This window comes from Anolis sagrei, chromosome 5, assembly GCF_037176765.1.
Source record: "Anolis sagrei isolate rAnoSag1 chromosome 5, rAnoSag1.mat, whole genome shotgun sequence".
Lineage (NCBI taxonomy): Eukaryota > Metazoa > Chordata > Lepidosauria > Squamata > Dactyloidae > Anolis > Anolis sagrei.
The window spans coordinates 143730792-143754448 of NC_090025.1; the positions used below are offsets into that span (position 1 = coordinate 143730792).

At 38.6% G+C, this 23657-nt stretch overlaps 1 protein-coding gene across 2 annotated transcripts in view; it reads right to left on the bottom strand.

Moving 5' to 3' along the window:
• Positions 1–218: 218 nt before the first annotated feature.
• Positions 219–23657, bottom strand: part of PTPRB (protein tyrosine phosphatase receptor type B) — a 96084-nt gene continuing 72645 nt past the window's right edge. For both annotated transcript variants that reach the window (XM_060777462.2, XM_060777463.2), the window contains 11 exons: positions 23140–23223; positions 23025–23042; positions 22832–22913; positions 20485–20575; positions 18738–18814; positions 16340–16474; positions 12259–12381; positions 10799–10962; positions 9899–10034; positions 4676–4796; positions 219–549 (listed from right to left, as the gene is read on the bottom strand). In XM_060777462.2, the coding sequence (XP_060633445.2) occupies positions 527–549; positions 4676–4796; positions 9899–10034; positions 10799–10962; positions 12259–12381; positions 16340–16474; positions 18738–18814; positions 20485–20575; positions 22832–22913; positions 23025–23042; positions 23140–23223 (1054 nt within the window). In that variant the 3' untranslated portion in view covers positions 219–526. The remainder of the gene's footprint in view (positions 550–4675; positions 4797–9898; positions 10035–10798; positions 10963–12258; positions 12382–16339; positions 16475–18737; positions 18815–20484; positions 20576–22831; positions 22914–23024; positions 23043–23139; positions 23224–23657) is intronic.

Below are 23657 nucleotides of genomic sequence, written 5' to 3' on the forward strand. Positions count from 1 at the left end.
GGATTCTGGAAGTTGTAATGAAAATGGACTTTCCCATGTTCTATTTTTTTTTAACAAACAACAGGTTCAGAGAAGTTTTCTCACTTACACAGACACATCAGATTTCAAATGTCTAGGTCACATCTTTCTCATACATACAAGGTAAGGTCAGCTCAGACTGTGAAAGGTCATTAAATGTCTTCTGGAGCATAGGTTAAAAAAAGAAGAAATCTTACTACTTTTCCAACATAAAATAGTTTATAAAGAAGGATTCATTAAAATAAATTTAACATGGAAAAATATTACTATCTGAAGCTTAATTATAAACATTATAGATAAAATAATATTTACATAGTATCAAAATACAGTTATATACAACAATATCTATTATATTTAAATTATATACTTTAAAATGTCACCAGACCAATAAATTATACACAGCTTCAAACAAGTCTGGCACTTTCGTAGTGCATACAATATTTTTAAAAATTAGCTAAACCATAGCTAGCTGATATGACTGCAAAAAAGGCAGGAAACTATTAGTGCTTTAGTGTCTTGAATAAACAGCATCTGGAATAAAAAGGAAACGGCAGTTAGAAAACACACAGAGAGTGGTTTATTTTTATCTTTCCAATTCCAGTGCTTATATTTTTACGAAAGTATAATAATGATATAAACAGGATTGGTACATACACAAAAAAGTCAACTGTATCTTAGAATGACAGACAGAACATTCATTCTTTTTCCCTGACAAGATGGCAGTGGCTTTAATAGCTACACGAAAAGCAAAAAACAAAACAAAACCAAAACCAAAAACAAAAAACAAACAGCAAAGCAAGTTCCTACTGTTATGTAGATACCTGTACTGTGAAGCAGAAAAGCGTTACATGCTGTTTTTCTGCTGATCACAGAGCAACTAATGCACAGCAGTTCTGCAGGGAGAAAAAAGTAGCCCTATTAACAGTAGACATGGTCGGAGCTATATGTTTACAGATCGCGCAATCTAAGCATGTCTACTGAAAAGGAAGAACCACTGAGTTCAGTAGGACATATCATCAGGAAGATGTATATAGGAATATTGGGTGGCTTTATGTTTTGTAGTTATAGACCCCAAATCTGGTTATTGGTCCTTGAATGTTCTGCATTCACTAGTATTGTACTCCTGTTCCAATTCCTCATTGCAACTTTACTCACTGATGGGAAGGGGCTGGAAATGTCATCCACCTTGTACCTCAATTGAAGGCAAGTTTGGAGATCAAAACTTTGGATTTTCATATGACTTTGTGGATAAGTTGAGGGTCATTCTGCAGGTAGTGGAAAACTCCAGCTTTCTTCAGGGCCTAAGCATTAAAATGGGTCTTTCACTGTTCTACTCAAAGAAGAGGATGGTTCCACTTTGTGATAAAAGTTAAGGTAAAGTATTAGCTCTAGTAAAAAAAGGAACCATCTCACTTTCTGAGTAGAGTGGAGAAAGGAGAGAGCTTCATCCATCCTGGGAAAACCTAAAGAAAGCACCAAACTCTTCTACTTTCTCAGCATTCCTTTGAGGGGAACTATTTTCTCCTCTTGGCATTCAAAAAGGCCAGACACACTACTGTGATGGAAACAGTGCTTATTTTAGTTCTCCGCAGAAAGACTAAGCTCTTGCTTTTCCCTATTCTATTAAGAACCTCATCACATTGATCAAATCAAGTGTCCTAGGATGCTTATAATTAGGGGATGGAGCCCGATGTCTGCCATCACGCAACTTTGTATGACTTCTGCCGGAGACCCCACCTCCAACCGGAGTGGAAGTGTCTTTGGATGCTTCCTTCCAAACATGGGAACCTTCTGCTGGTTTGGGCGATGCTTCCCCGTGTAATGGGCAAAGCATTGCTGCACTGGAGCAGTGCGCAGGGCAACGGGGTCACTCCTCACATCTGCCATTTCACCACACATGCTGGCATGGGTGGGGGCTACCCCATGTGATAAGGTTGTTAAGAGAAAATAGGAGTTAAAGTACAGGATTTACACTGACCTGTGGAGAAGTCACTCAGTTTTTTGGGATCAATCTTTTGACTTATATACGAATATACACAGTAAAGTCCAGTGGGTTTTGTGGGACTTATTTCTTGGAAAATCTATACATGGTTGTAGGCTGGCTGTTTTAAAAGGTCGTTGGAAAACACCTATTTCTTTATGACAATCATTTTTGTCATCTACATCTTCTTTAACTATTTCTACCTTTTAGAGTTAAAAGTATGGCATATGATTTTCCCACCCCATATTTACTAGGAACAACTTTGTGAAGTTGGTTAGGCTGAAAGATTATGACTGGCTCAAGGTGACTTTATATGTCATGTTAGAGGGAAACTAGCATTTGATCTGTCCTATAATGTGCCTTGGGCAGAGTTCATAGAGTAGGTTAGAGAGAAACCTGTAATAAAGGAGTAATGATTTTAGAATAATGTATTAGAATAATGTATTATATGATATAATATTTATTGCTACTCATGATGTGCACACATTGGCATATTTTCTATTTATTGATTTTTAAGTTTTTAATGCTTTTCTAAACTCAGTACATGAATTCTGGGGATTTTCTTTTAAAAATAGTAATTTTATGTATTCTTCCTCCTTAATAATTTGTGACCTCATGTTTCCTGGCCAAACCTTTGGACCACACTCTGATGTTGCTCAGCCCCATGTTTTCATCTGTGAAATCCTGGAGGATATGCGCATCCCCTGAAAGTTTATATAATTTGTTAAATAAGCAGTAGGACTTTGTGTAAAGCATCTCACTTTGCCTTCTCTCATTGGGGCAAGATGTCCAGCAAAGAAAGATGGAAAGGCAAGGCCTACCCGCATCATTAGCTGGGTATAGTAAATATGTCAAATATTTTATTAGCACAATATAATTTCCTTCCTCCAGAAAGCTTACAACCTCAGAAGGCAGCAAGGCATTGGAAGAAAAACATAAAAAGGAAAAACAAGAAGACTGTAATTGAGCTCCAGTGAAATATATAATGCTGAATAATGGCTAGGGTGCCCTTTATGTTGGAAAAATTTTCAAATTACAGTGAGATCATTCCTACAAACCTGAGGAGAGTAATGAACCATCCATGGGAATTTATTCAAAATACTGAGACTTATGACCCTATCACACTATACTGTTATAATGCTATATTCTACTTTCAGGACTGTGGCAACTTCATATGGGAACCTGGGATTTGCAGTTTAGGGAGGGATGTTTAGAATTTTTTTCCAGAGAGCTCTTGGGCCTCACTAACCTATATAAACTCCAGAATTTCACAGAATGTTGCCATATATAGCTATCACAATGAAGTGTGATAGAAATCTTTCACCTGTTTCACTAGAACTACAATGGAAGGCTAGGCAATGCGAGGTTACTGTACTGAGTGTCTGTTGTTTTAGTTGTACTCAATTATTTCAGTATTTAAAATTGCTCTAATAGCTTTTAAATTATCTAGTTTTTAATCAATAATCTATTGAACAGGTTTTTAATCTTAATAAATGATTGTTACTATTTATTTTTTAAAATCAATTTAATTATGAGTTGCTCTGAGATCTTCAGCTATAAATGTTTTAATAAGCAAACATACAAACAAATAAATACAAACATGGACATACAGTGATAGGAGTTGGTTCAAAGGCAGTATGGGAAAGAGGAAGAAGAAACAAAGCAGAAGAGTGAAGACCAATACACACAATCTCATTGCCTTCACTGTCAGATCTTGGCAGCTTTCCAAATCTGGCAAGGGGCCTCTCATTCCACTTACAACACTGCCAATAAGCCCAGCATGATCATATATGTGCAAAAATTGCTATTTATTGTTACATCAAAGGAATCAGATCATCATTTAGAAAGGGAGAAGGAACTCCTACAGTCTGAAAACAAAGTGAGGCAGATGGCAATAACCAGCCTCACTTTGATCCATGAACCTGAAGTCTGTGGAAGTAAATGAAGAGAATAGTACAGTACACAAAGAAAAAGACAGGAAGGGGAAAAACAGAAACAAATGAAATGGTGGGTATCATACCCCATGAAAACTCTTAGTCTTTACCCCTAGTTAAGTCCTTTTTAGTTAGAGGGATAATTATTTTATGTACAGTTTCTGGGAGGTCAGTCTAGACAACCTCTTGGCATTTGAAGCCTCTATCACCTTTAAGAATCCCCTCAGGGTGGTGCCTCGGGCAAGGCAATTCTGGTTCTTGGAAGAGTCAGCCTTTTTCCTGATTGGAAGGTGAACAGAGAGGAGGGCCAGAGGGTCATCCAGTTAGAGCTGTATTCAAGTCCAGTAAGAGTTAAATATTGAGACAATCTTAAGAGACAGTTGAACACCATACAAGAAAGAGACAATAAGAAGAAATAAAGGTTCAGGAATCCCAGTTTGGAGAGAAAGTTTAAAATTCTTGTCAGTTAATAAATTCCTGTTTGATTCAACAATATAGTCTCTGATCTGTTCCCTTCACAGCCAGTTCACCATCCAAGTAGTTAAGATAGCATGGGGGCAGAACAGTGGAGGATTACTATCCAAAGCTTAGCATCACTGGTATTTACACCACTAGATTGTTCAGCATAAATCAAAACTTGGAAAATTGCTTACAAGAAGAATGAATATTATGCCATGCTGAACTCAACAACTGTTGATGGGGCTGCTGTCCATTTCTCAGTGCTAATTAAATTCAGCCTTACCTCTGTGATATTCTGGATTCACATTTTCATATATTGGGAACAATGGGTTTTCCTGTTCACTGCGTAGCTTTCTTGCTCTCAAGACATCTCTCACACATTGATGTAAGTATACATATTGGCACTAGAAAGAAGGAAGAGCGTGTGTCAAAATAAAGGAGGATTATTCGTCACATATATTTTCTCTCTGGCACCCACACAAGTCTGCTTCTTCACGGCTTAAACAGTCTGGTGGGAGTGGTTGATGGGGAGCTGTGAAAAAATTTCCCAGATGACCACTGTTTCTTCAATATTTTCCTATGTTCAATAGTTAAAATGCCTCTCCCAAAGTTCACTTATGTACAGTAGGAGCATTAATTTCCCAGGGACAAATCCTCCTCTAAAGTACCAAATTCTCCTCTAAATATGGAGAAAATGCCTTAAAATAAATTAAATCAGACTATCTAGCTCCATATTGCCAATTATGGCAGTAGATGCCCATGGTTTGTGGCAGGATTCTTTCCTAGCCCAAGCTGAAGTAGATCCCATTTCTTGATGGGCTCCCATTCAAATATCAATCAGGTCCAATCTTGTTAAGGTTCCAAATTCAGAGAAGATTGATTTCCATTCACTACTGCTTGTGTTGCCCAGATGATATGCAACAACATATTGCCTCTGATTCTAGCAGCAAAATGCAGACCTTACGACATTGATTGCCTATTTCACTCAACAATCTCTTGCAGGCCTCCATCTTGTAGGCGTAGGAGGACCCTAACTGCCCCATGGATTGGTTTAACTTAATTCTTTACTTGACTGAATAGCACAACTGTGCTCATGGCTGAACACGTTGAATCTGAAAAGTCACTTGAACCACTATGACAGGAATGAATCATCACATCTCAATTCAGGCAGTAAGGCTGTGCAAGGTTTTTTTTTTTTTTTTTTTTTTTTTCATCCTGTTTAACTTCAGTCATGATAAATGCATGTTCCAGTTCAAGCACACATAACGCTGGATTTTCAGTGTGATCAAAGAACTCAAAAAACAACATATTATCTCCCTTATACCATATAAAATCACATAAAAATGAATAACACATCAATTTCAAAAAGCTATATAATTTTCTTTTGTTGGGAGAATATATTCCTGTTGGCTAATTCAGTTAATAATAATGCATGGGTAATATTTGAATTCAAAAGTGGTGCTCGTCTATTGACTAAGTCATCATATAATATTTATTGCTTTAATGGAAAATATTGTCCTCCAATTAGAAAAGAGGCTTTTCATCTTTATCTGTTTAAACTCGAACCTATAATCCCCACCATAAAGCATTATGATTTTTCATTACGTCCAAAGCAATAGCATTACAGCACTTTCATACATTCAAGCTTAACACAACATCACAGATCGTTCATAAAGCTTATATAATATTACATTTATTAGTCCTTAATGTGTCAACAGGAATCTGTTATTTTTTACATGCCAATAGGCTGGTAAATTCAACAGAAACCCACATTCTCTCGTGTTTATAGAATAATAATTTTCTCATTAAGTCTAGTTTACAAGTTTGAGGGGAAAACAGAAGTTCACAGCAGCCAGACAGAACCAAATTGGTTGAACCAAAGACTAAAGGACCTCATGGAAGAAATTTACTGGAAAACTAGACTGAAAAAATTCTTTCCACTAGGTTTCTTATAAGGTTTCTTATATGTCATCTCCCTTCCCAATGTAGGAAGCAGGAATAGGAAATCTTAAACCCTGAGGTCCTATTTTGGCTTGGTAGACTTTCTCAAATAGCTACATCACTGTCTCTATGACACCATTGTTTATCCAGTCTTTCTGCTATGCTGAAAGGTTGAAATGCTTTTCTTAGAGTTTAGCTAATTGCATAGATAGGAAATGCAAGTTAAACATTGCAGCATTTTGACTCCTTTACCATATCACTACCTTTCTGCTGTGGTAGGATTGGGTGCATGAACCTCTGCTGCTGGTAGGTTCTCCTATGTCAGACAGGCTTTTGCTGAGGAACTAGACTAAAGGTGCCCAATGGCTCCAGGGCAGCAATAGTAGTGGGGTGATGGTGGGGGAAAACACTAGGATCTCTCAGAGACAATTTCAGTGCCACCATAGCAAACACTTGTTAGTACTGTACAGAAGGAGGCATGGTAAGTTTCCTTTGAATGTCTTCTACATTCAGAATGGTGACACTGATTGCAAAAGTAACATGTAAAACCAAGTAGATGTGTTCCTATTAAAAGGAACCTCAGAATTATTTTAAGGCGGTGGTGGTAGGGGCTGAAAACTAGTAGATATGTCATAGCAAATCTTGCATACTTGCATATATGTTTTTACAAAATGGCAAAACCCCAAATTTGCAATAATAAAAGTATAATGCTGGTCACATGACCTTAAAGGTATCTACGGACTACGCTGGCTCTTCGGCTTAGAAATTGAGATGAGCACCAACCCCCAGAGTTGGACATGACTGGAATTAATGTCAGGGGAAAACCTTTATCTTTTAATATGTTGTCAAAAGCTATCATGGTTGGAATCATTGGGTTGTTGTGAGTTTGGCCATGTTCCATGTTCTGGAACATGGCCAGGCAGCCAATTAAACTCACAGCAACCCAATAATAGTATAAATAGATTATAAGTATATCATCAACTAAAGCAATTAATATAACAAAGACAATGATAAAATAATAAATGAAATATAGTATATGAAGCATACATTTAGTTTACCAAGGAAAGGGAAAATGATCAACTGCCATGGATAACACCACCAAGACTTACATGTAGCTGAGAACCCTGAAATACTACCAGTCAAAAGTGTCCCATTTATTTCCATCTTTCCATTCATTCAATAAAGTCTTCTGTGCTTTATTGAATGAATGGAAAGATGGAAATAAATGGGGACCCTTTTGACTGGTAATACTTCAGGGGTCTCAACTACATGTAAGACTTGGTGGTGTTATCCATGGCAGCTGATAATTTCAGGGATGTGGGATCAGAACCCTCTGGTGGGGCTTGTGGAAATTTAAGCTCCCTTGCCTCTTCAGTTCTGGGGTACATACTTATTAAGACATCAAGGCAGTGACCATTAAAATCACTATCAACAGAGTTTTCTGCTAGACGGACATTCTACTGGTTATTCCCAACTAGAATAGTTGAATCGGTTGCTCAGTGGTGAGTCAACACACAGATTAATTTCACTTGATTCAATGACTCTGTTCTAGTTAGAACTAACAATGGATGCAGATGTCGGGCAGCAACCTGTACAGAAGATTGTAAAGAAAGGGACAAGGTTCTGTACATAGGCCTCTACTGTAGTCTAACTGGTTAAATCCCATTATAAGCCTCACTTCACTGAGAGTTTACGATCTGAAATGTAAACATAAAAATATGTCCATCTTATTTTGTTATTCAGTGTTGAACAACAGGTTGGGAAGACCGATCTCTTTTCTCAATGCCATCATTAATGCATTATAGCATGATCTATTTGATAAATAAACAGAGTATTTCTCTGACCTTGCAGCTTCTGGGTAATAAGCTCACAGATAAATGTCTACATCCTTCTTTATCTCTGCCTTTTTATCTGAAGGTTTTTAAACTAGTTCTACCCAGAATGCTTGTCTCATCTTATCTTAACTCACTAAACCTAATGTTCTGAAATATCAACCTTATTTCACCCCGGGGGGAGGGGGGCAAATCCCAAGTTATTTGTCTCAATTATTTTCAGAGTGCTTTTAAATTACTGTCCATATAGACTGATAGTGAAACAGGCCATAGCTAGTGAAAATTGCTTGACTGGCTCAAAATTGCCAGGAAGACTGCTTTTCTTGAGCAGGAGCTATCTAATAGTTATTTACCATTCTTTTTATTTTTGAGAAGTTTGGTGATTAAGCATTCAGTTATGCAATGCTGAAGGTATACACAGAAAGAAAAGAATTAAGGCAAAGGACTAACTTTCAGAGCTAAGTGGTTTTCAAAGAAGCCATGTTAGGCTGTTTTGCATCAAAACAACAAAGAGATTTGTTATACCTTTAAGACGAACAGTTTTATTATAGCATGAGTTCTTACTGACTACAATGCACTTTGTCAGATGTGTGAAGTGTAAGTGATTCTAGCTTCATGAAATATGAAAGGTTGTATAGGTAATTCCACTACTGCACAAGCAATCCTTTGCCTTGGCCAAGAAGATCTGGAAATTCACAAATGCTATGCGATGGCTCAGCACTTTTAAGATGTGATGTATGAGGTGCATGAAGACAAAGAGGAATGATTTTAAGGCTGGGAACTTGGGGGAGGGGGAACAGAGGCTATGAGCCAAGGAGTCCAGAGGCAAGGTGCCTGAAAGAGGAGGAAGGAAACTGGGAAAAGTAGAGATTCTAGGCTTACTAATGAACAGATAGATAGATAGATAGATAGATAGATAGACAGATAGGTAGATAGATAGGAAGGAGGGCATTCCCTCGGGCAAACCACATGCTGCATTAAATGTATTGTGCACTTTTATATGCATGATATTTCCCCTTCACCTACTGGTTGATTAGTTGTGATCCTCTTCGTGGCTGATAATAAGATAGAAAATTTAAATATATCAGGCTTCTCTCTCTTTCCCTCCCTGCCTCCCTCCTTCCATAGGATATTGTGCAGTTTAGTCTGTGGTACAGTATGATGCTAAGGAAAATTTCCCCTGGAGTCTAGAGCAAGGGTGGGAATTATGCAATTTGTGGCTAATTGCGACATCATGTCTCTTTTAATGGCCTCTAGACCCCTACTGATGTTACTATCCCAAACAAATGAGACTTTTCACTATGGTAAGTCTCCATAATTTTTGTGTGTGTCAGGAGTGACTTGAGAAACTGTAAGTCGCTTCTGGTGTGAGAAAATTGGCTGTCTGCAAGGACATTGCCCTGTGGATGCCCGGATGTTTTGATGTTTTATCATCCTTGTGGGAGGCTTCTCTCGTGTCCCTGCATGGGAGCTGGAACTGACAGAGGGAGCTCATCTACGCACTCCCTGTGCCACCGCGGGCTCCACCTGGGAGGTAAGAGGTAAAAACAGTTACAGAAAAAGAATGGAGAGAGAAGGGAACTTTGAAGCACGAGAGGTTATGGCACAAGATCCAAATGAGCAGTTCTACAGATTGATTTTTATATACTGTATTGCATAAACACAATTTAAGCTTTAGTTAAAGGTCACTAATTGTTCTTATATAACAAATATATTCTGTATCTACGGCTTACCTCTGTTTGAACCATGTGAACTCTGTGAAGCCTCAGATCGTGCACTGCTCCATAAATGTCCACAGAGTCCTTCAAGTCCAATTGCTGGAGAATTCGATCCAGTGCAATGAATGTCCCTGTTCTACCAACTCCAGCACTGAAAGATGAAACAGAAACTGTCTTACTTAACTTTTTGCTCATTGCTATTATTATATGCAGGTAGCTCAAGTTAAGCTGCATTTTGTATTGATTCTTCTTTTTCATTTCATTTCTGAATAGAAATCCACATTAGAGCCCTCCCAGACAGACCCTATATCCCAGGATCTGATCCTAGGTTTTCTGTTTATCCCAGATTATCTGGCAGTCCAGACTCATATAATCCAGTTTAAAGCACAAAACCTGGGGATCAGATCCTGGGATATAGGGTCTGTCTGGAAGGGTCCTTACTCAGATGTGGGAGAGGAGCAAATATATCTCTCAACCCCCTTATTTGACCATTCCTCAAAGAACCGGCCTCTTGTGTTTCATTATGGAAAAAAACTTATTGATTTTCTAAAGTCACATTGGCTGAATGGTGAATGAAAACTTTTTTTTTATGTCAGGGGTGACTTAAGCAACTGCAAGTCGCTTTTGGTATGAGAGAATTGGCCGTCTGCAAGGACGTTGCCCAAGGGATGCCCGGATGTTTTGATGTTTTACCATCCTTTTGGGAGGCTTCTCTCATGTCCCTGCATGGGTGCAGGAGCTGACAAAGGGAGCTCATCCGTGCTCTCACCAGATTCGAACCTCCAACCTGTCAGTTTTCATTCCTGCCGGCACAAGGGTTTAACCCATTGCACCACTGGGGGCTCCTTATGAAAACAAATGAAAGGTTGACATATTTCAAGTTATCCTTATTCTTGAATGACAGTTGTGTCCTACCTGCAGTGTACTATGGTTGGTCCAGCTTGGGGTGTTCTGTTGATATAATCTCGTACAGTTCTTACAAACTGGATGAGGGACTGGGTGGTTTCAGGTACACCATGATCTGGCCATACAGTATAATGGAACTGTCGAATAAGTCTGGAAGAATCAAGTTGCTCCTCCTGCAAGGTCCATGGAAGGGAAAAGAAAAAGTTAGACACAGGAAGGTGATATTAACACATCACTTTCCTTCCCAAGTATTGGTGTGTAGTTTCTTAATAGTTCTGGACTGTTTTGTCTTCTTTCTTATTGTTATGTGAAGATAATATTTAGAACAGTAAACATAAAAATTACTCTGAACATTACTCTGGAAAGTAATGTTCAGGCATACTGCATTGTATACAGGGTATATAAAAGGAACACACTGGAAGATTTTATGAGTTGTAGTGCAAAAAAGGATTTTTCTTCAAGGTCTACCCTGTTCACAGAGATATTCTAAACTGGGAAGTGAGATGCTTCTATGCTTTCACTTCAAGCAAGGTATCCACATGCATTTTCATGCTTGTGAACATCCTCTTATGTCATTGAACAGAATGTGAGAAACAGTTTTACATAGTACATAGCAAATCAAGTCTTGTCTACTCAGAAGTAAATTCTGCTCTGTTCAAAACACTTCACTTCTAAGCCTAGGATCACAGCCTCCTCCTACCAGAAGAAGCCAATCATCATTTAGCAATCAAGTTCTACCAATATGCAAATGGATCTTGTAGCAAGTTTGAGATTAACTTAGAGAAAGTTGGCAGCAAACTATTTTGTAGACTTCAGTTTACTTTATTGAATGCCTAGAGTTAAGTGCCTAGGGAAAGACCTTTATACCTGTGAATGACAACATAAATGCAAACTTGTGGGTGTACTGATGACATGACAAGTTGGTCCTTGGGGAACAAAAGCAGGAGGAAATATGTTGCCTAAAGCCAAGGTGAACAGACAACCACATGAATAGTAGAGGTAGTTCTTAGAATATAATGTGATGCTGGCTGGGAACCAGAAAGAGATGTCATGAACTGGCTAAGAGAGCCTTTATGAGAATGGGGTGTTATAATACATGTAGTATGCCAGGAAACCATTATTTCTGTTTAATCCCCTGTCATTGTGCTGGAGTTTGTGGATATATTCCAGCCTGGCCTCTGTGCCAGAGGATAAATAGATATAAACCAGACATTTGGAATGGGAATACACACACACACACACACACATACACACAATGCAATCTTCCTGTGCATTCCATCTCAGATCTCAGGACAGCAATCTTTAAACAACAACAACAAAAAACCTACAAAGGAAGATTGGAGGGAGAAACAGCAAAATTGTAATATATCTTCAACTCTAGTCCATCTCAAAGGTACTGCAAGATCTTTTTGAATCCGGATAATTGTCTCTTTCAATTTTATGATTGTGATTTTATCTTATTTACTTACACTGCAAATCTTAAACTCTCGTATTGTCCATTCTGGCAGCACTGACTCAGAAAGCATCTGAACTATTAAATCTCCATAATATAAGGAATCCTGGTCAAAGGGCCAGTAATGGTCACATTTTACCTACAGAAGGGGAAAAAAAAAAAGAAACGGAAATTGTTTATTTGAAAAACGCCTTTGATTTTGGGCCTGTATTGTAACTGCTTGGCAGTAAGCAAAAGTAATATCAACAAGACATAAAACGCCAAACTCTTCATAAATCACTTTAAAAGTTTAATGCAGAGCTCAGCACTTTTTGAATAATTCCAAGCATGGATGGTCAAATTTATGATGATGTTTTCTCTGGTAGAAGTATAATACCGTATCAAAATGCAAATTACAATTATGGAGTGATCCAGATGGTACGTTGAGGAAATGGATGGAGCAATCCACACCGAGCAGAATTGCATGTATTCTTTTAAAAAAACAAAACATTATAACTCCCATGCCACTACAAACCTGGAAAAAGTGAGATGAAATATAGTATGTTAAATGTAAGTAGACTTCTGACCTGTGCACCTTGTCAATCAATCACACAACAATTAGCTGAACACGGTACAGGTTTTATCAACCCTGCCTGTCAACATGTTAATTGGGTTGTGTGAACTGATAACTACTGTCTCTAGTCTTTTTGATGACTGAGAAAGCATTGGCATAAAATAACAGGAAATTCTAATAGCATTCTTAGGAAATTGGCAGGAAAGGACATGTTTTTTCCTGAAAAGACTGTCAAGGCTGTTTGAAAATGTATGTATAAAGTCATGTAAAGTACAAGGGAACTTATTTAGCAGCTTTGTTCATGACCTGTGGGAGAAAGGCAGCATAAAAATGCAATAAATAAATATGTAAACATAAATGAATGAATGAATAAAAATTTAAAGCTAAGTAGGATGGCTTGGTAACTTTTACTAGCTTTACCTAGTTTTCCAGTCTTGACTCTTCCTGGACAACTCACTGGAACCTTTAAAGTGGTTTACTATAATGTGAGTCTGCCCTTCAAAATAACATGGTTTGGAAACATTAATAGCTATACCTGAATGTGATGTTCAGAGCTGTAACTTAGGCAGGCAAACATACCATACTCATTCTGAAAGTGTTGTACTGGCTGCCTATTCATTGCTAAACTCACTTTGGGGATCTGGTTCATTTAAGAACTAATAACAGACAGAAAGGCCTTTCTCTGTATCTGGATGCTATTTTTTCAAGAATTCTGAGTAACTTATGTGAGTTTTCTCTACTGTGGTGCCCCCAGTATACATTCACCTTCCTAAGGATGTGTGGTTGATGCTGACACTGCAGGGTTTTTTTTGGCATCACTCTGTTTGTTTGCCCAGGCATTTTTATTCATTGAATAATTGATATGTCTGTTTTCTGCCTTTATGGTTACATGATCAGGATATAGTTTTATTCTTTTTTCATATTTGTATGAGAAAACAATATACTCTATTTTGTTACTCACCTTGGTATTTGCAAGGGTGTTTTAAACATATTTCTAAAGGAAGCTTCATCAAAGGTAGTGTTGTTGTGTCAAATTTGCCTGTAGGCCACAACTCAGCAAAAAATATTATAGCTTCGATCTAGAGAAACTCTTCCTATTTGAAATCAAAGCTGATGATTCAGCAGAAGTTGCTATCTACAGAATAATGGGGGCACCACAGTAGAGAAAATTCACATAAGGAGTTTTGGTGGTAATAATCATTTATACCATCTTCCCATAGTAACTTCCCACGCTGGAATGTCTTAAACCTCAGAACAGCAGACATCCAGGAAATGCAAGGAATTTGCAGAATAAATGAGAGCTGCTTCCATGAATGGAAGTTTCTGTTTAAAAAACTTCACATATGCAATATCTGGACTCAATTCAAGAGTTTCTGTACACTGGGCCAAAACCCAGACTCACACCGGATGGACCGTACAACTGGGTTGTGTGTAATTCAGTTCAATCCACAGTGCTGATGGGACACCACCACCATCACTATTTGCTTGCACTGATCAGCACAGAAAAGGGGATGAATCATGTCCAGGTTGCTTTGGCTGTTAAGGTTTCATCTTATGACCTTTTGTCATGGGACAAAATAGCCCCATTTTGTCAATTTTAGCTGGGGCTTGGCCAGGGCCTGCCGAGCACCATCAGATGATGCATGGCACATTTCTCCCAAAGTGGACAGGAAGTGTCAAAATACGCTTCCTTCTCCACAATTATTTTTGGTGTTGCACCTCAGTGAGGGTTCACCTTGCTCAAGCACTCAGCAGGAAGCCAAACGTAGAAATAAACAGTTTATTAAAAGCACACACAGTAAAAGAGTAAAAAATCCAAATATGTAAGATAAAAGGAGTCCCAAAAGCCAGAGATAAATCTCCAATGCAAAGGTTAAAACATGAACATTAATCCGAGTTGCAGGGTATAATCATAATCCATAAGACAAGGACTAAAACATCAACTTGAGTAATCCAATAATCAAAGAAAAATACATGAGCTTGAGTCCATAGTAAAATCCCCAAGACTTAAAGCAAAACTTGACCAGGACATGGCTTGAAGCAAGGAACAAGGTAGGCGGCTCTTGCTCTACCTGCTACGTTGCTTGATCTGAAAACCGAAAGCTATTATTTCCCTAATTAAGGACAGTAATGCATGAAAGCATTCCTTCGGCCTTGAGTAGTCTCTCTCGGTCTCACTTTCTCATAGCCTGGTTTGCACCTGATTCTCTATCTAACCTTCCCCCCTTCTCTGCCTGTCAGCTTGTAAAACAGTTTTGTTTTTACACAGAGAATCACCCGTTCTCCCAACTGGGGAATCCCCATCCTCTTCTAACATCCCATCTGTTTGAGTATATCCTGAAGCATCAGGCCCTCATGCCCTGCACCTCCAAACCCCTCATCATCATCCTCAGCTGGCTGAAGTATGCCAAACCCCTCATCCTCATTCTCAGCTGGCTGAGCTATGACATTCGAGTAGCTCTGATGAAGCTACCAGTACTTTTCTACCCTTTCTGATGGGGGAAAGGGTGGCAGGGCAATGCTTGTTGCCAACCTTTCTCCCATCTGATGGGGACAGGATGTCAATGAACCCTATCCCTTCTCCACCATGTGATGGGGGAAGGAGTGGGGGGCATGCAGGGCTCCACGAGGGACCCTGCACATCTTCCCTCTCATCGGCCATTACCATGGAAAGAGTTCTGTAGAGAATTCTGGTATTTGCAGTTTAGGGCCTAATTGCACAACAGAGCACCACGATCCCACTTTAATCACTATGGTTCCATCCTATGAAATCCTTGGATTAATAGTTAAGCTAAGGCTACTTAGAAGTCTCAGTCAGAGACCTCTAGTGCCTCATCAATCTACAATTCCCAACATTCCACAGGATGTAGCCATGACAGTCAAAGTAGAGTAACCATGTTATCACACTGGGGCCTTAACACAGGCAGCCCCTGTTCTTCTGGCACCTGCAGAATTCTGGGAAATGTAGTTTAGGGTGGAACCTTTTGAATTCTTGGCTAGAGAAGTCCTCATCTTCTCAAACTACATTTCCCAGGATTCTGCAATTTCTAGAAGAATGGGGCTGCCCATGTTAAAGCCCCAGTGTGATAAGGATGCAATGTTGCTATAATTATACAGTGTGGGACTTGGAAAGAGGCATTGAGAATTTCAACCGGAGAGTTCTGGTGACTCACAAAACTGCAAAACCCAAGGCTCCAGAGGATGCAGCCATAGTAGTTCAAGTGGAATCATAGCACTATAACAGTGTAGTGTGAAAGAGCCCAATGAGAACTGAGGACTAGGCAATCTCAAGTTTTCTGTACAGAATATCATTTGCTGTTCTGAGGACATGTCTGACTTTCCAATGGAGGGCTACAACAGTCTCTCTAAGCCAGAAAGCTAATTAGATTTCTTGTGCAAGTCCTTTTTTGTGGTATATATTACAAAACTCTTCCTACAACATGGAAGGCAGCAGGTCTTGACCGTGGTTACATTGTTTTAATGCTAGTGTGACATACTTTTTAGAAAAGTAATTAACTGACAAGCAAGAAAACTATTTACTCACCCGGCCCTTCTCAACACACTGGGTTACCATGACAACATTGTGAACATTTTGTTCCCATGCCATTTTCCAGAAATCATCCTTTGTGCCAGGCAGAGGTCCCTGAGTTGCGATATATTCCCTACGAAAATTATTGCCCTGCAAATGCAGAAGACTATGATTAGTTTAGAGAGTGCCATAGTAACCAGAGACATTTTTCCTAGGTACCTATCTAATGAAATACAACACCAAAGATGGCTGCAATGCTTAGGAGTAGAATGGTGTCTGGAGAAGGTGTGTGTCATATTAGAGGAGTCCATTACAGGGCAACAAGGTGATTTGCTCCTATCACTTGACCCATAGTAGGCTCGCCTTTTTATTAGTCAGTCTTCTTGACCCTTGAAGTCAACCCTTAAGACTCAAAGACTAATGGGTCTTCAAAGGCAGCCTGACAAAGGAATGACTCATGATTTTGGGATTGAAAAAGCTAGTGGCCCAGATGAGCAAAGCTTCTTTACTGAATTTCCCAAGGAATATTTTATTATCAGGACATTGCTCACATACATTTTTACATGCATTCATTAGTTCTCCATGCAAGTGAATTATCTTGTGTTTCGTAGGACCCAAGAGTGTCTCTCTAACACAGTGGTTCTCAACCTGTGGGTCCCCAGATATTTTGACCTTCAACTCCCAGAAATCCTAACAGTTGGTAAACTGACAGGGATTTCTGGGAGTTGTAGGCCAAAACACTTGGGGAACCACAGGTTGAGAACCATTGCTCTAACACATTTGTTCAATTCCTTTCTTTTCACAATAGCTCTCATTAAGGCAAAAGAGGCTCAAAAGGTCTTCCTGCCAAATCCAGTGCACAGGACACCCAATAATAGAAGATGGGAGAAAGAGGACACATCATCCCTAGCCTAAGCAAGGCATTCAAGTGGACTGGAGTTAAGAGTGAAGAACACTTATCTAGATGCTAGGTCCAAATTCTCCTAAATCATGAGACTCATGGAGTGACCATGGACCACATCACTTTTATCACAGAATGGGGGATTAAAAAAAATCATGCATGGCACCATAACAACATCATCATCAACAACAAGAACAACATGCGATTTTCCTGCTATTTGGCAGAGGTTTGGACTGGATGGCCCATGAGGTCTCTTCCAACTCTATGATTCTATGATTCTACGAATCACAACAATATAGGAAGAGTAGAATGAAGAATAGGATACAATATAGCCTGAGTTGAAATGCTTTTGAAATTGCCACAAACATTACGCACCTCTCAAAATTAAATGTTCATAGCAGTCCACTGATGCAGAAATAAAAGACAATGTTGGTGAGTACAAGTGTGGACCCTTCCCCCCAAAGGTACCAAATTCAAGAAGAAGAGGAGGAGGAGGAAGAAAGAAAGAAAGAACAAAAGAAAAAAGAAAAAAGAGTTTAAGCGGCAGCATATGATTAGTTGGAAGTAGAATATAATGTACAGGTCAAAACTATCAAGATGTATCAAATCTCTGGAGTGTTGTGTAGTTTCTTAGCTGCATGGCTGTGAAAATGCTGCTAGAACATGGATATGTAGCCCAAAAAGCACACAACACCCCAGTGATTCCGGCCGTGAAATCCTTCAACAATACATTATATCAAATCACTCTGGTACAGGGATTGCAAAATTTCATTGTATAGGAAAAGAATGCATATCCCCAGCATGCTTTTTTTTTCAATTCATGTAACATTTGTGTGGTCGAAGGCTTTCATGGCCAGAATCACTGGGTTGCTTTGAGTTTTCTGGGCTATATGGCCATGATGCAGAAGCGTCAGGAGAGAATGCTTCTGGATCATGTTCAAACAGCCCAGAAAACTCACAGCAACCTTGTAAAATTTGTTCAGATGTATTTGGTACCTTTTGGAAACAAGTTCCACAATTCTCGTATCGATCTTGGACCCCAGATGAGCTGTGGGGTTAAGTAGGGAGTACATTTTGGATGACATTTTTTATGATGATGCATAGATTTGGAGTGATTCAACTGTTCTTTATGAGAAATAGCCCAATGGAATTTTTGGCAGTTTGGCTCCAGTGCAAGGCACTTTTATGCTTTCAGGCTGAATATGTTTTCAGACATTGAGTGCCAATTGTAGTAAATATTGGTACACGTTCCACAAAGATAGTGATGTCCTGACCTTGAATAGTATTAGTACTGCTTGGATAAAACTAAAGCAAGTCCAGTAAGTGACCTTAAATGGTAATTGAATTTGAATTCTATTCAAACCACTCAGGGAAAAATTTCAGAACTTGGTTTAAAAGTACACATTCATTGTCGTGGAAATTTAGGGCAGAGCTGAACTAATATGTCTTTACATTATTATGAAATGTTTCTTTTTTCAAAGGGTCCTAAATAGGAAATATGGTCTCACTTACCGGGACATAGCTTGCATTAATATAGTCAGAACATGGGTCATCATCTACATTCGAAAGTTTTACTCTTGTTGTATCATCTGACAAGAGAGATTTATTAGAAAAATATGAGCAATGCATCCCAACCTTGGGTTTCATTTATTTGAATGCATGATCTATCTAGATATGAATAGGAATTTATTATTTTTGTTATGCATATATTTATGTAGTGCATTTCATGTAGACATGATAAAATCATACTGATAACTCAAAATGTTGAGAAACACATATACAATTACTTTTTATAACAAAAATAATTAACAAAGAATGTGGACAGAATTTTGTATAATATAATGTTTGAAAAGTCTTTTGCTTGAAAGTTGAACAACGTTGACTCCCTTATCAGATTCCTGAATGAAGCTGGGAGTGAGCTAAGAGCACAGGAAGACTGATGCTAGATCAGACCAAAGCCCAATATTCCACCTATTCTTGTAACACCCAAACAAGATAGCAATGGTATACTAGTCCAATTGCATCTTACCGGCTATATTTCTAGCAATGGAATGACTTCTTTAAGTCTTGAGTCCTGGGGGTGGGTTGGGGAAGTAGCATATGCTTGACGTTGTTCTGAAGCTTTGTTCTCATTTATAAGGTCCTAGAACTGAGGTTAGAACAGAACTGAGCAACTTCACCCCTCCATGTGTTTTGGACTTCAACCCCCACAATTCCTAACAGCCTCAGGCCCTTTCTCTCCCCCCCCCCCCCGCGCCTCAGTTGCTTAAAAGTGGAAAGGGAAAGGGAAAAGGAAAACGGCTGAATATGTTAGGAATTGTGGGAACCTAAGTCCCAAACCTATGGAGGGTTGAAGTTTGCCCATGCCTGGGGTAGAAGCATTTTGGGTTTACCTTTCAAGTAAATGGCCAGCCAGGGAGAAATCCAATTATTAAAGTTTCTCTCAGGACACAGGTATTTTTCCAAAGGAAAGGGCAAGAAGGTAGTCAAAGTTTGACACCTGGCTCAGCTAAACCCACATCAGGTTGCTCCCATCTCTTGTTCTTTTCCAGTTTCAGCCTAACTTAAATGGAATATAGATAAAATAAAGTGGTCCTTAGTTAACCCAACTTTCTATGTCTAGTTCTGTTATTTCCATGGCTGGTCTGCAGATGAAAAATCTATACACTCATTGAAAATAAAATCATATTTCACTTGTCTCATGTCCTAAACTCATGAAAGAATTAGTCTTGCAATATATTTTAAATTTATTCTGACAGATGAAGAAAATATCGCCTTCCAAATCAGTAATGTTGGACAAATGATATATGAACATATTAGAATCAGCTGAGCTGTTGATTTCTAGAGCAACTGCTAAATAAGGAACTCTGCTGTTCATCTTCTAGGGCTGATCATATAAAAATCAACCATGCGTGTGAAGGTTGCTATTTATTGTTACATTTGCCTACCATCAATAGTGACATTTCAGCAAAATTGCTTTAACAGCTGAAGCCTTTCATAACCAGGATGAACACTATCAAACCCTGCACTTTTGGCGTATGGAATGAAATGAGAAGGTTCTCTTATTAGAAGTTTTATATTATGACTATTAATTAAAAAGTATGACCCTTCGATGGGAATGGTGCTTTGTCACCAAGGAGATGCATTAAAATGAACAAAATATCACATCTCATGCCCCTATTTTTTTCTCCCTAGGAAGATATAAAGAATATGGAATGGGGTGAGTGAGACAAAAAAGACTCCAGGCTCGGCTACTTACAGGGCAATATATTATTGTATCGATTTTTCCCTCGGTTCTCTGGAAGAAGTGCAATGTCACATGACTGGTTTCGACCCACATCTTTCAGATCCTGTGAAAGGCCATCAGAAAGAATAGAAGAGGCGAAGACAGTTAAATTATATTAATATATGACCTCTATATAATATTAGTGACCTAGGACTAGGGAATGGGAACTGATGTGACTGATAAGTTTATCACATGAGGCAAGCAAAGCGCAACTACAGCAGAACAGCAGTGTCTTTGGATGGAACTTATCATGACGCTGCTCCTCTCTCGCAGCATTCCCAGTAGGAATGTGTTCCTACTGAAGCACACATAATATGTTAATGACCAAAAGAAGAGGCTGACTCCATGTGAAGTTTCAGTAAACATCTGAAACTAAGCAGTTCTAGATTCTGCTAAGAGATTCAGACTTTAACCCTTACTTCTCTTATGACAATTTCTATGCCAGTAATAATAATAATAATAATAATAATGTATTTACTTCACTTGTATACCATTTTTTCACCCTCCCGGGGGGGGGGGGGGACTCAAAGTAGTTTCCAACATATTTATGGTAAAATTTAATGCCTCACATATATGTAAAACTTAACATAGAGCAACCATAATATATAACTATGAATTAATCATAAAACCATAACATCATTTAGACAATTAAAACATGGCATTAAAACATATTAATATAATAATAATAATAATAATAATAATGATAATAATAATGATAATAATTTGATTTCTTACCCGCATCTCCTCATGGCTTGAGGAGGGTTACAGAACAATTAAAACACATGAACAGTGCAAAAACATCACAAATATACATATTAAAAAGTACCTCTATAAAAGCTACAAAGCTGATAGCCACCACTTGAGAAGTCAAATGAAACTTTTGCTTAAAAACAGGAGCATTTGTTTAACACTTGTGATTAGTAAAAGTTTTGGAAATGCATGGAATGATGGAATTCTTAGTTGGGATAAGACAATGTAATGTTCCATTCTGGCTGATTGCTCCTGCTTAAAACAAAAATAGAACATCATACTATGGGCCTTGCACCGGTGGGCCTAAATCGAACTAATAGTCCTAGATAGAGCAGTCCCACCGAATCAATGGGATGTATGTGTTGCTTTTCTAAGGTTCCATTGATTCATGGTTCCATTGATATGTGGTGATTTTCCAGAGTTCCACTGATTCAATGAGTCTGCTAATTGGGACTAGCAAATTGGAGTTACACCATTTTTAAAACTACAACAAGCCAAAGAAATAATGAGTAGTCAATTTCTCTTATGTCTTCTGTAAAAGAGGACAGATCTGCTAAAAATGGGTTCTGCACAGGCTGCATGCTGCTCAGCTATCCACTAAAGGTCAATTGAGATGGAATAGCACCAAATACACAGTACTGGATATTATGGAGTATGCATCATTAGTGAAGGAGCAAGGTTAGGAGAGTACAGCTACTATCTTAATGTTTTCTAAAAGCAAAGTAAAAAATACCCAGTTTCCTTCTTCTCCTCCCTTCTTTTTATTTTTTAAACTCTCTGTGAGACTTTAACACTAAAACAATTGTGTCCTTTATGTTATTGTCTCATGGTCCAAAAATACTATTGCTTTGCTCAGAACGTTCAGCCTCCATCACAATCACTTTTAGTTGAATTTGCAATGATGGTTCCCCTGGGAAACAGGAGAATCCAAAATTGGGAAAGGAAGGAAAGGGTGGAGATTTTTGTAAGCTTAGTTCCACCTGAGTTCAAAAGAAAAAAAAATACAGTGGCGAAATCCTTTTTATCTCTTCTCACATGATTGTTAGCTTAGTTGTTGGTAGTTCTGAGAGAAAGGGACACTGATGGCACAAACACATTGTGCCACCAGTGGCATTATTTAAAGACATGTATATAGATTTTTCAAAACCTTCAAATCTGCAGTAAGGTTTTGAAACAGGATGGGAGGAGAAAAATAGTACTGTTACTTTCAACAAAGTGTATTTCTTACTTAACCAGCCTTCCATCTCTCCCCATTGTCATCCCTTTACAGTATGATTGTGTACGGAAATGATAAAAAGTAGCAAGACACTGACAAGATGATACATGAAATAGTATAGAACAAAGCAGCACTCCCTTTTTGGCACAGAGCCTGGCTGGAAATGCCTGTGAGTCATGTGAAGGGTTCTGTGCTTAAAATGGGGGTGAAGTAGCATATGACAGGCAAACTGGCCCATGTGATGAGGTGGTGAATTGAACTGGACTTAAGTAAATGTATTGGGAATAGTAAAAAGAAGAGGTCAACCAGTTCATTCAGGTATTGGGGAATGCTTTTCACTTTATATGCCCTTACCTCATATTCCTTGGACAGGAGGTAGTTTGAGTCTGCTTGAAGTTTGGTGAAGTGCATTTCAAACTGATTGACTTTTATTGGGCTAAAACATTCAGAGGAGAAAAAAAGCAACACACCATCTGTTAACACAGCAAGAAACAAGGAGTCAGCAAAAAAGATGTTGTCAGCAATGACTTAGCTAACTTTTGCTTACCTGGAAGTTTTCCTGCTCCTTTAAGTTGTTGGAGAGAAAAGAGGAAAAAAGCAGGTCAGTCGGTGATGAAGCTGAATGGGTTGTAATTGAGGTCAGGAAAATATTGTGATCTTACCCTTTCTGTCCCATGTTCAAATGAACGGATAAAGGTCTATCTCTGCGAATGCTCACTCTTGCTGTGGGTCTTTCCAACCCACTGCTGCAATACAAGACATTGGTGAGCATTACAACTTGTGCAGTAGTAAAGTGATTTTTTGTTTTGTCAGAATACTCTTTTGCCATCAAAAACAAATTAAGCTTATTGCAAGAACAATTCTAGAATGCTGCCACAACATATTCTTTGATTTTGTTGCCGTGCACTCCTGCTTAGTGCATGAAGCATCTCATCTTGGAAAAACAGTAATGACTTTCATCCTACAATCCTTCCTCTATAACATGACCACACACACACACACACATAATGTTCCCTTTTGCGGGAACATTATATATACATATACTCAGCTCCCCATGCGGGAACATGAGGGAAGCCTCCCACAAGGATGGTAAACCATCAAAAAAACACCAGGGCATCCCCTGGGCAACATCCTTGCAGATGGCCAATTCTCTCATACCAGAAGCGACTTGCAGTTTCTC